Raw genomic sequence first — 13,827 nt, 5'->3', positions numbered from 1 at the left:
CTGCTTCGCTTGATTGCATGATGCATTTGATGACACCAGCAAATTTGGAACTTAAATGACGGAGAAATTCCAAAGAAGTCAGGCAGATTAATGAAGAAATGTTGTAAAGTAAATTTTGCATCCAAAAATAAAAATATTTAAGGAAGAAACATTACAATATAAAGATACATTTGTTAATCAAAATTATTTAAAAGAAAAAACTAAATCAGGAATGTTGATGCATCATAGTCATGTGTTACACATGACTATGATGACACATGACTTACCTAGTATCATTAGTACTTTTCTGGTCAAACTTGTTAATCATACACATGATGTGTATGATTAACAAGTTTGACCAGAAAAGTACTAATGATACTAGGTAAGTTGAAAGTCATTTACTGAAACAGAAATGGCAGTCAAGGTGACTTTAAAAATGCGTAAGAAGCACCCAACTCTACTAACACGCTGTGGAAGACAATTTCATGTCACCTACACCATGACAAAGCTTTGCTCACGATGACACAAGGTAGTTAAGAGATAAGATAAGATCATCCTTTATTTCTCCCTAAATGGGGAAACTCGCTTTGTTCAGCAGCAGTACACTTAACACACGCATGCAGGGAAGGGGTAAAAAAGTACAAAATATATATGATAATTACGAAATATAGACAATATATACAGTACATTGTAATGGAAATAAGAGTAGTACGAAAGAAAAAAACAACAGTGCAAGAAAGCAGGTAGAATATGTGTGAAGTAGACAGACAGATATTGCACATATGGTATTGCACATATGGTTCGTTCGTTCGTTCGTTCGTTCGTTCGTTCGTTCGTTTTTATTCATTTTGAACATGTATAAAAACAACAAGAAAAAAAGATAAGAGAAACAAATACAGGTGGGCATTCCACCACATAGAGAGAAACAAAATACATCAAAAAACATATTTCAGTTACATGTTCGAAAAAGGAGTGGGAGGAAGTATACATTTATTTAATCCCACCCCCTTTCCACAACTAAACATAAATGATATGCCTGTATTTACGTTTTATACAATACACTAATTTGTATAACTAAATATATATCATTTCATTTTATATCATTTTGGTTATTGCACATATTGTTATTGCCCTTGTTATTCTCCGTTAAACTACTATGAGCAGGCCTGGTTGTACAGTCTGATGGCAGCGGGGAGGAAGGAGCTGCGATGCCTCTCAGTGACGCATCGCGGGTGACGAAGCCGGTCGCTGATGGAGCTGTTATACTGCATCAGGAAAGATCGAAAAGATTGCAAAGTAGACACAGGTGTGAAAATCTGCTGTTTAAGCTCATTTGAAGCACAAAGAAAAGGGTAATGTTGCGAACTGTTGATGCAGTGGTTGGTCAGAGAAACTTAGATGAAAGACATATGATGCTTTATTTCCTTTAAAATTGAAAGATGTCTAACAGGGTTATCAGCTAGGTACATCTACCACTTGTGGAAGTCTGGATAGAAGTAGCTTTCATGGCAAAACTGCACCCAAAAATCCCTACCTCGGACCTGGAAACAAGGTCAAGCAACTATAGGAACTGGAGAACAACATATGAACTGGATTCCTCCCCAAAAAATGTACCAATTGTCGATCATCTGGACTGATGAGTCAAAATTCTAAATGTTGACATGACATTAGGAGGTAGTTTATAAAGCAAAAGGCTGGAGAAGGCTGGAGAACAGTACAATAATGAATGCCAGCAGGCAGCAGTAAAGCATGATGGATGCTTCTTGCAAGTTTGGGGCTGCTTTTTCTGAAAACATACTGGGGGATTTGATCAGGATTTACAGTGTCCTCGGTGCTGTGAAATAAAGGGTTGAGGCGATTGTTAATGAACCATGTTTGTCAAAACAACCACAAATAAATGCAAAATGAATATGAAAAAAATCCTTCTCAACCAATTGTAAGATGAACACAATGACCGGTAAGCAAACCTATAGCTGTTAGTTTGTTGTTGTCTTTGTTTTTTAAACAGATTGAGGCCTTTTTGTCAAGCCTGTGCCCATGGGTCTGATATCTCAATGTCTACTATCTTCTCAAAAGGCTTTCATCCGTAAATTTATTTTTTTCACTTTGATTTCCATGTAGGGTTGCCAACCGTCCCTTGAAAAACGGAATTGTCCCGTATTTATAAACTAAAGTACGCGTCCCGTATTGAGCTGAAAAGGGACACACTTTGTCCCGTATTACTGTGACAGTCAAAAAATAGTCATAAAATGGCAATGGAAAATGGTATTGAGCTGTTGAGTTCATAAGTTATTTTTTTCTGTTTCACTACAACTGTATCCTACATCATGGCCTTTGAGGCACAAATATGTTTACAAGTTTTCTACAGACTTTCTGTTTGCACTTTTGTTATTGCACTAAAAATGTGCACTATTACCCAATGGATGTTCTGCTTTCTTTCTATTATTTTATATTAATTCATACAATTTTAAGTTAAGCAGGACAGGTTTCTGTTCAAGAAAGATACTTATTTTATTCAGTTAATTTTGTTATTTTGTATTAAAGTGAATTGCTGGATAATAATTTGTTTCCCATGTGTTCACAGCAATTCAAAAATATGCATCTAATTCAATTCAGGTTTGAGTCAAATAGTTAAAAAATCGTTTCACTCACAGAAAAGGGGCTAAAAAAATTCACCATGCCAGGAAAGGTGAAGGCAATCGTGTTGGCCGGCCCTGCCGATGAGGTGTCCATTATTTATTTTTCAGGGAGTTGGAAACCCTATTAGTCTATGATGGGCCAGACCAGATATCACTACTACCCAAGGTGACAAAACTTGCTTGTAATTTTTTTAAATATCTATGTCTATAGATGATATTTTGGTATGATAACCCTTCCTGAGTGGCAGCTGGATCATAGTTATCAGCTCATGAAGTTACCCATCCCCTTCAGAAAATTACATTTTAGATGCTGGTGCATATCCTGGTTTAGACTCATGTACAAGAAATCTGTCAATGTTTCACAATATTTTCTTTTGTATCATTTTAAAGAGGACGTTTTAAGCATTCATTCAAGCTAAGATGTGAATCTTTCTGACCAATGTAGAGGTCACTGCAGCTCTTTAAACTCTAAACAATACAATTTTTGCCTAAATGGTATACTATCTTTTATCCCTGTGTCATCTAGGAACAACAGACACACAAAATACAAAAACTGGAATACTCACAGGACCATAAGGATTCAGGAAATGTATCACATCTTTAGCTTGAATGAATGCTTCAAAGGTCCCCTTTAAAATGGTACCAAAGACAATATTGTGAAACATTGACAGATATGCTGTACATGAGTCTAAACCAGGATATGCACCAGCATCTAAAATTTAATTTTCTGAAGGGGGTGGGTAACTTCATGAGCTGATAACTATGATCCAGCTGCCACTCAGGAAGGGTTATCATACCAAAATATCACCTATAGACGTGGATCTTTTCAAAAATCATAAGTAAGTTTTGTCACCTTGAGTGGTACTGACAAGTGAAATGTTGGGCTCTGGCCCATGGACTATATTTACATGTGACGGTAAATGTATTTTGTAAAAAAAAAAAAAAAAATGCGTCCAGTAGCAACACTAATGTGGGCATTTTTGTTACTTGAGAGTTGATTCTTTATGCCCTTGGCATATGGTCTTGGACCAAAATACATGCTTGATCTGTTAGTTCCCTATGAAGCTCCCAGACCCCTGAGGTTCATCTGGATCTGGTTTGTTGTGTGTCCCGAGAACCAGAACCAAGCAAGGTGAGGCAGCGTTCAGTTATTCTGCTCCTCACCGGTGGAACAAACTTCCTGTAGACCTGAGATCTGCTCCAACTGTCAGCTCCTTTAAATCAGGCCTAAAAACATTACTGTTTACTGAAGCGCACTCTTAAATTAAAGGGAACCTATTATGAAAAAACACGTTTTCTCTTGCTTTAACATATACTGTATAAAGTGGTCTCCCCTCAGCCTGCCAACTCAGAGAACGAGGAAAGCAACCAAATTCTGCAGTGTCTGTACAGCCGCCTGGATGATCCATCCAGTGTGATGTGGCTTCGACGAGCCGTTCAGATTCTGTGCCCGTCGTTACGTAACAAAAATGCGATTTACGTAGGTTGGCCTCCGATGCGTGAAACCACACCCACCACAACTAACCACAGCCGGCCGGAGCTTCCGACATTTTTTCGTAGCGGTGTATCGCGTCATTCGCCTCATCGCGTAATCGCGTCAGGCAGCCAATCAGCACAGTGCCTCATTATCATAGCCTCCCCGTCCACTCAGAATCCCTCATAGAGAATGAGGTTAAAGAATGGGATGCTGGTGGCTGAATTTCTAATTTATTTGGCAAAAACAATCAAAAGCTTGTTTTTAAGACATTCAAGGCCTGTTTAAAATAGGTATTAGATGCCATAATATGTCCCCTTTAAATACTTACCTGCTGGACTCTACTGCCCTTACTTTTAACAACTTGTGCTTTTTATTATTTTACCTCTTTTCCTATCATTTTATTTCATTTATTTGGTATTTAAGCATACTCTTAAATTAAATACTTTCTGAAAACCGCGAATGAGATGTGTACCTGCGGTACTCTACTGTCCTTAGTTTTCAGCAACTTGTGCTTTTTATTATTTTACCTTCTTTGCTCATAATTTTATTTCATTGTATTTGTTATTTACTGTCTAATTATGTCTTGCCGCTTTTAATGTTGATGTAAAGCACTTTGAATTACCTTGTGTTGTATTGTGCTATATAAATAAACTTGACTTGCCTTGCCCTAATTGAAGGCTGAATTCATATATTCATATTTTCATATTATATTTCCATGTGACAGTACTGTTACATGGAAATATAATATGAAAATAATATGTAGCCTACATGTGTATTTTGTAAAAAAAAAAAAAAAAAAATTCCAGTAGCAACGCTAATGTGGACATTTTTGTTACATGAGAGTTGATTCTTTATGCCCTTATTGAAGGCTGAATTCATATTTGACTCACAATACAGGAAACGGGTTTTTCCAGAACGCATTCCCAATAATAATGAAATTAAAAATTAAATGTACAAGAAGGACACCATCTATCACGGGAATATTGTTAAGGTAAATTTAGCTGAATGCCTCGTGCCATTAATAATCACGGTGTCATGGCAACGCAGGGACATTACTTTGTTCCAATGCTCGGCCGCGCGGCTCGACGTCGAGCACGTAGGTTTTTTTTTTTTTGTTGAGTGGGAGCTCCCGTTAACGCCCACTCGAGGTATTGCTCTTTTTTTTTCCTCCTTTCTTTTTTTTTTGGCGAAGGATCAGCTCCATTCATAGGGCTGGGCGGGCAGAGCAGAGCAGGAAAACCATCAGAGACGTAGTGAAGGAGGAGGATGGTCTCCGTCTGAGAACGACGGGCCACTTTAAACACGTCTGTCAAGCCGTATCTCTTCAAAAAGGACACATTTGTAAAACTAAAACCGAAACCTCTTTCCTCAGGAATGGGATTCGGGTGTCTGAAGACTTATTGGGGAACCTGCTGAAGGAAACAGCCTGACTTCCTCCTGCCGCAGACTCACCACTCCTCCTCCTCTCGGCTCATTTACCCGGATTTCAGGTTCTGGCATCTGGGCAACATCGTGACTGACTGACTAGCTGCTCTGTCGTCTTTGTAGATAAGAAAAGAAAAGACAAAAACGTGCCTGCCTGCTGTGCTTTTCGCTGCCTGTATAATGCCGACACATTTGCGGATCCGGAGAAGGTCATTCCTTGGGCTTTTATTCCTTTTTTCATTGTCCACATCGATACTGTATTTCATCTACTCCGCCCCCGGAATCGGTAAGTGCTGCTGAAATGTGCGGGTTTCCGTGTTTCACATGTATAGATTGAGTGCTTCGTTTGGGTCATGTGTGACAGCAGGGCCACGCGCTTCTGCTGAGCCTTCATATCAGCCAGTTCACGATGAAGCCCAAATTATGCTGAACCTACGCCGTACCCTACGGCGTAGACTACGGCGTAGACTACGGCGTAGGGGACGCGGCGACGCGCACCGTACATTGCGCGTCGCCGCGTACCTTACGCCGTAGGCTCTGCGTTGGTGTAACGCGGAACCATAAATCAGCCTTGAGACTCAACTGGATGCTGATCCTGTGCTATCCATGTACCTGGCTGTAATAATAATAAAGGCGCGAGTGATGAGAATGGCGGTTCTAACCCTCTCTGATGTTACAAGAAAGGCCTCGTGACTGCAATTATGATGCTTACAGTAGCAACATCTGGAAGCACCAGATAAAATGTACTTTTGGCCTTGAATTTTTGGGGACATTTTTTCGTATCCATGGGATAATTAAAGTTGACTCATATCTTACAGCCTTCACTAGTCACAGGCAGACTAAAGGCCATATAATGAGTAAAGGATTAATGGGGGCTAAATAATGTTTAAACCTGGCCATAGATCATTTGCAAGCAAGTCATTCTTTAAATCATAAGCTGCCCTTTAGTCACATGCAGTTGTGTTATATCACATGTCCTGAATAGCCTTATCATTTATTCATTATCTTGCCTGATCATCCCCTCCCTTCTTTTGTTGTCACTTTTTAGTCTCTGTACATGTGTGGACATATGTTGCCTCAATCTTGAGTAACTCACCCATTTACGTATTTATTTATGTTTGGTATACGTCTGGCTTCTACTTTCCATAACAGCCTAGATGCATGAGAGCCAACCATGTTTGATATTTCCGCCATTCGCACTAATTATTGTAGCTTGAGCATAGCCTCAAGCCTGGCACTTGCAAAAATGCTTGCTCTTGTGTCAATCAAATCCTCTTTTGAATTTCCTCTCACTGGTTTTTGGAACACCCACGAATCTGCTTGGAAGCTGCAGCAACATGGGTATGCTATTTTAGGAATGGGGAGAAGAAAGTTGACAAGGAAATTACTTTCGGGGAAACACCACATGCAGATTTAAGTTTGCTACTGAAATCATTTTCCTATCTATTGGTTAAGCTGCCTTTGAATAGATATTCTGTTATGCTGGTTGAATTTTCTTGATTAGGATGTTTTGTTTTTTTACATGTTGTTTGGTAGTATCCACTTATAAACCAACACACACCAAAACGATCTCAGCCAAAATACAATCAAGTTATGTGAAAAACAAATATCAAAGACAAAACGATACCCCGGTATTGCCAGTGTAGTCAGCGGCTGTGTAAGTGACATACTGTTCATGTCATATCAAAGAGAAAGCTGGTCCTTCATACTCATCAAAATGGATATTGATCCATTCAGGCTTTTTACCAGCTGAGGACAACTTTGTCAATAATTGAATCAATTCTCATATGCTGTAAGTCCTAGCAACTGAGAGAAATTATTCATTTAAATGTGTAATAATTAAACAAGTAAATCATTTATTAACTGGGTTAAATATAATCCTTTATTTAGTTGCTCACTAATTTTCTAGCTGGAGCATTGATGGTGACGGACTGACTGAAGGCTCCACTTGGCCATATTCATCCTCTAGGGTGTTGACTATTGTAGTTGCTTTAATGGACTCGTGGCTTACTGGGGGTTAGTCTAGGAGCGGAACAAGGACCAGCAGCACCAGTCCATTAATAATAGATGGTAACCAGGAGCAAGACAGCTTTTGTTGCTGTTACTAATTGCTGCAGTTTAAGTCTTTTACAGGAGGCCTTAACCTAAGGAATCATGCAAGGGTTTGGAGATGATTCTTGGCAGAACTTGGTCGAATAATTTACAAATAATTAGTGATGCTGATTTGATTCATTTTTGGAGTTTCAGAATATCTAGTGGGAATTGCAGCTGAGCTTGTCAAACGAGACAAATGACAGAAAAGGTGGGCGTTTAAGAAACAGAAACATCTTTAGATGTCGATGTAACCATTTTCGAGGTTTGAGTGTGAGCCACTATCAGTTAGTATCCCAATGGACGTTTTGTCTGTTACAAATAATCATTAAAAAACATGCAAAGATTGTTACTGGAAGTGATCATATCAAAGATTTATCAATCCTGGGATCAATAAAGTACATCTTATCATGTAGGAGGAGGGGACTGCAAACAATTAGATGAATCATTTCAAGTACAGATGAAAAAAAGGTTGAAGGGCAATAGGGGGAGAAGAGAGAGAGATTAAAAAGATGAGTCGGCCTGCTGATTTTCACATCGGGGAACCCATCCAGAACACCTGAACAGGGCTTCCTATGATACCCAGGTGGCTTCAGTGGAGAATGCCCCAATTTTACTACTTAGACCGCCTCTCTCTTCCTCTACCATCTGCCCATGTCTCTCTCTCTTTCTGTCTTAGTTTTCATGTCGCCATGTATTTGTATGCACCAACACCCCCAGCCTCTACAGTGTATTGTGGCCTCTGAGCATGGATGCTGACGGATGCAGGCTGGGGATGCAGGGCACAGCTGGGCCTCATTGCAGTAGTTTATTTAATTAAAACATGAGAGGATCCCGCCGGAGCGAGAGCTAGGGAAGACGCTTCCTCTATTTATAGGTTTTGAACGCAGATACACACAGACACACGCGCCACATACAAGGAGTGCAAGGAAGACAGAGATCAGGTGCTTCTCTTTGTCGCCAGAGACCAGCTTCATCCTACTGTCTAATTGCTGTGTGTGGATTTATCTCTCACTGTGATACTGCGTCTATCTTAATTCCTAGGTGTGGTTTGCTAACATTCCAAAGTCGTGACAGTGGTTGTAAAGTCACCTCTGTGACGCAATGATTTTGTCTACCTGGCAAGTGCTCTACATAAACCTTAATTTTTTTTAAGTGTCTCAAAAATTCTTGTCTGGTTTGTTTAACAGTGCTAACATGAGTCAACAATTGGACAAAGTTGTCACCTTCCCTCAACACGTAGGAGTGTTCTTTATCAAAACTAGCGTAAAACAACTTAGTGGTGGTTCTTTTGGCTTTTAAGTGACCTTATCTGAACACACCTACTGTAATTATGTCTGCTTATTCTTACTTAAGAACTGTGGTGATATGGAGACAGCCATAAGTATATGTCTCAAAAGCGAGCCACAAAATGATACACACCTTTACAATTTCTTATTTGCCTGCCTGTCCATCTTTTAAGCAACTCCTATTACTCAAAGCACAATAGTTTCAACATGCTATTTCTTATGGTAGTTTTAACTGTAGCTTTTATTTATTATTTATTGCAGTGTGGAATATGTATGAGTACATTTATGGAGGTGTTCTTCTTTTTTTATCATCAGGCAGCACTTTACTAGAGTCCCTCCAAATGTTATCATGTGTTGTTTTTTTTTGTTTTAAAGGAACATTTCAGAGTTAAAACAACATTAGGTTTACGATTAGACTGTAAAGAGTGTAAACTTACATTAGGGTTCAAAATGATGTGAACTGTATTAGTTTAAAGGTAGAGCAGAATATGTGTTTGCAGCAAAATGGCAATTACTGATTGTACTCGGGGACATTGACCTATGGCAAAATAAATTGCTGTTTTATGGCTCAGATAAGACGTCACTCCACCTAACTGATGATGTGGACTCAGTCCCTACAGACAAACCAAAGTATTTCCAACTGTTTAAGTGTTTAGTAGATTCATGAAAAGGATTGTTTGTACAGGCATCTGGTCACCAGCATCTTGCTTAAGTCTGTACAAGTCCTCTGCCAAATGTTCCACAAACTACTGTCAATGGATGCAAAAGGAGGAGAACAACATTTGTACATTTATATATGACATAATAGGTACAGTATGTTTTAGAAGTAAAGGCTATGGACTTTTCTCATAGTGCATCTATTGACTGCAGATTGTGTGATATTTTGCACTGAACTTGTACAAACTAGACCAGAAGGAGGCCTGCGCACACAGTTCTTTATTATTCTACAAATAAAATAAAATTATACTTTGGTTTGTATATTGAGGTACTAAATGGAATGGCATTTTTGAGTCTTGTCAGAGCTTAAAATATCAATAATTTTTATTTTCTAATGTAAGTATATTGCTCCAAATTCTAAGATTAGTTGCCATTTTTCTGCAGACACATTCTTTTCTCACTCAAAACTGCTTCATTTACTCTTCTCACCATTTTATAATAGACCTAGAGTTGTTGTAACACAAGGGTGAGGGTACACTGACGGTAAAGGCTTTCTTTCTCGGTTACAGATTTATTTTTAGACTTTTAAAACAATGCTTATATAGAATCAATTCTTATTATTTAATAATATGTGTAAAACATGAATTCTATTTCAATTTTCAACAGTATCTACAACTTGTTTATTACCATATACGTTGACAAGCATAAGAAAATAATTAGTCTCATATTCTTCTTAAGCTACTGTATGAGACAAATCATGTAGTATATTTGGGAATGTGTTAGGATGTGTTGCGATGTGTCATCAATACTGGCAGTTGATCCTCTTGCGATAATGAGGCTTAGGTCTGGCCTTCATGTGCTTAAGCATTATTTTTAAAACCTGTTCTGATTGCTGGCAATGCAACAGTTAGTGACTGAACATTTAAATTATGTTCATTAAAGGGATAATTGAAGGTTATTGTCTAGATACACAATGTATTTCACTGTATTATCTTTTATTTTCTTGAAGTGTATATGTCATGCATGTATGCTGCAGACATAGCACTGTCATGAGTAGTGTTGCTAATCTTAATACAGTAGTTTTCTACTCAAATTGAATTTAATACAATAGTTTGATGAAAGCCTACTGTTCTCTCACGCCTCCCACCCCTGTCTTGAGGACTTAATTTGCAGGCAAACAGGAGATTTGTGCTCAGCCTTCTGCCCTGACATCACTTTACAAACAGATAACTCAGGCCAGCTGTGTACTGTTATCCATCCTAAAAGAAATAATATTTTCTAGCAGTTTTTGCATTTATCGTGGTAACACCCTGTTATATTTACCATGTACACATACATGCATCTCCACTGTACTTCTGCATTTGGTTGTCTGCGCAAACTGCCTGCAAAGTAAACTTTGCAATGTGACAATGAATGGTTGCCCTTCCTCACGAGAATTTGAATCTTAATTTGGGTAAAAAAACAAAAGGTAAAAAAACAAAAAAGATGTTTGAGGTGTAGATAGATAGAAGAAGATAGAGGCCTGTGAAGATTAGACAGATTACTGTTCATGTGGCTGTGCAGTTTTATACTTGTATAGGGAAATGAAAAGGTACATACAAGGCCTGCTGTGCCTTGACACAACAAGGCATTGACACAGATATCTTCCTCTGACATGCTATGTGGGGGTAGGTTGTTGATTTTGTTAATGAGAAACAATGGTATTTAATTGCAGTTGCTTGATGTACAGTATTAGTCAAATCTGCATTGTTTGATTAATTGTTCTCTGTACACCACTTTTGGGACTCAAATTCCAAAACAGTGTGAGCTTTGGTTAAACTGCCTGTCTTAAGCCTTTTAAAGTCAGTGTTCCTTACGACTTTGAAGGAATTAAAATTTATAGCATTTTTTTGTGGTAACCACAGAGCTCAGCAGAAGTCCAACACAGACCCACATGTTTGTGGTGTTAGTAGAGCTTGTCTTTGTGCACTACATTAGTTAATGAGGATACTTGTGTTTATCATAGACTGAATATAACATTTAACAATCAAATGTGTCATGGAATGGGATGTCTTGGAGTGCTCAAATTATGCCTCAAATATATATTTTACAGATAGCCTTTGTCTCTGTACAGTAGGTACAAGTGTTCAATTTTATGATAACTTTGGTTTTAAGTAATTGTGTGATCTTATTTAAAGATGTGAAAGCAGTAACATGATAGAGACCTGTGATTAACAGCCACGTTTGAAGAACATACTGTAGCTTTAGCTCCCACAGCTGAGCTGGAATATGAAGGGGATATGAAGCATAAGCTCAATTAGCGCAAACGCAAATATTTTCTATGGTATGGTAAACTTTATTATCCCACAATGGCAATTTGTGGACAATCAGCAATTCCGTATTTAAAACTGACAAAATATGTTGTTCTGTTATAAATTGTACTTAATTGAAGGAACACTGCAGTATTTTTAATTTGTTAATTTTGTGTTGCGAGCTAATTGGTATATCAGTGTAATTTTGATAGCTACCTAAAACAAGTGTTTGAAAGTTGGAGTTATTATGCTGTGTAGTGCATTAAATAAAGAGTAGAGGGGGATTGCAGACATAGTTATAACTTTTACTGAGCCATACATATTCTGTTACGTGACCATGCTGTGAGTGTTGAAACAGTGTGGTGGTGACAACCTTTGGTCACTGAAGCTTCTTTTTGTGTAGCGTTTACATTTCACGTTTCTTTGTTCAGTGTCATCTTCAGGAAAGCCTAAATTTGTCCATATGAGAGACCACATCTTTCTTTAATAAAAGCTGTAAGAGTTTCTCAGTTATCTCTGGGTTTTCGACTTTTGCTTCCATGTCATCGTGGACTGGATGATGCAGCATCCTGTGACTACACCTGCAGTAGTCTGGTTTTTAAGGGAACACTACTTGAACACACACAGTAGGGAAAGCAAAAACTAAATTAAAGAAGAAAAAAATTGAATGACTGACATGGGCAAGATTACATGGGTTATAGGTCCTGAATGTTGGTTTTGATTAGCCTTTGATTTGCCCAGCTCACACGGTCATCCTTAATGCGTGAAGGTGAAGTGGATTTTATAACACTGTCTGATATTTCATCTTGCTTTCGCTTGTTGGATACTCTCTACTTTCCTGTTCCAAGCAGTACAGTACAGTTCAGTATAGTATGGTACACAATAATTTGCATTTCCATGTTCCTTCTTTTTTGTCTTACTGTAAAAACATTCCTTAATGTTCCTTCGGAAGAACGATCAGGCTGGAAGCTACTGTAGCTGGAACGTGCCAACCTCTTCTCAGTTACTACAAGTTAGCGATGTTAGCTTGACTGTTTTATCCTCTGCTAGTTTATGTTATGTTACATTCAATCTGATCAACTATTTCTAGACATCCTCATTGCAGATGATGCTACTAAAACGACTTCTGAAATGAGTGGGGCTTGATCTGAATCAAGGACGAGTCCAGTATGTTCAGTCGCCAAGGAATAGCCAACAGCCGGTTGTGCTCCGCTGTGCTGCACCATATTGGCCGAAAGTGTGCTGTACAAGTGAGTGGTGGAAATGTGTGGAAACCTTAGCTGCCTCTGCTATGATTGTAATTGAACTTCATGTGAGTTAGCTTCATGCTGACCATTTTTGTTGATGTATAACATGCTACCATAAAGATGCAGTTGTCAAGAGAGGATGGGGGACCATGAGAGCTAAATTATGTTTCTTAAAAACAATGAAATATTTCAAATGAAAATGAACATAAAAATATTTTAACATGAAGGGGAAAAAATCCTTAATGTCACTTTTACTTTCTGTGAATACATGAAAGATTACGAAAGTATATGAATATTTTATATCTCAAAATTTGCCAGGCTCTGCGATACTTATGAGCAAAGATTTCATTTACAGTTGAAAATAAATTAGCTAAGAATGGACCATACTGGCTAAGGAGAATGGTTTGGACGTAAACCATGTTATTGTAGCTCTTTTTAATGGTGGAACATGATTTACAATATTTGCAATGCAGCACATTCAAATATTAAACCTTTTAAGTTGGATTATGTGGTTGTATGTTGTCAATATTTGTTTAAGGTGGTGTGACTGCAGTAAAGTCAGCCATGTCTTGGTAGAGCTTCAGCCTAATTAGTCTAACCTGCAATGACTGCTGTCTAGGCATTATGATGGTGTCTCTAGGTGGGGGCGGGGGGGGTGGCTTCATTTTTGCACTGTGGAAGGAAGTGGAAGCTCCATCATCCATCATTATTATAGAATATCTGGTATTAATG

At 38.3% G+C, this 13,827-nt stretch overlaps 1 protein-coding gene across 1 annotated transcript in view; it reads left to right on the top strand.

Annotated features, from left to right (window-relative positions):
* The first annotated feature begins 5,272 nt into the window (after positions 1–5,272).
* b4galt5 (UDP-Gal:betaGlcNAc beta 1,4- galactosyltransferase, polypeptide 5) overlaps positions 5,273–13,827 on the top strand; it is a 35,548-nt gene continuing 26,993 nt past the window's right edge. The window contains exon 1 of the mRNA XM_061734840.1: positions 5,273–5,806. Coding sequence (XP_061590824.1) covers positions 5,701–5,806 — 106 coding nt within the window. The 5' untranslated portion in view covers positions 5,273–5,700. The remainder of the gene's footprint in view (positions 5,807–13,827) is intronic.

Source organism: Cololabis saira, chromosome 12 (genome assembly GCF_033807715.1).
Source record: "Cololabis saira isolate AMF1-May2022 chromosome 12, fColSai1.1, whole genome shotgun sequence".
NCBI classification, from domain to species: domain Eukaryota; kingdom Metazoa; phylum Chordata; class Actinopteri; order Beloniformes; family Belonidae; genus Cololabis; species Cololabis saira.
Note: the sequence above shows the minus strand (reverse complement) of the source record. Positions and strands in the feature narration are given on the sequence as shown.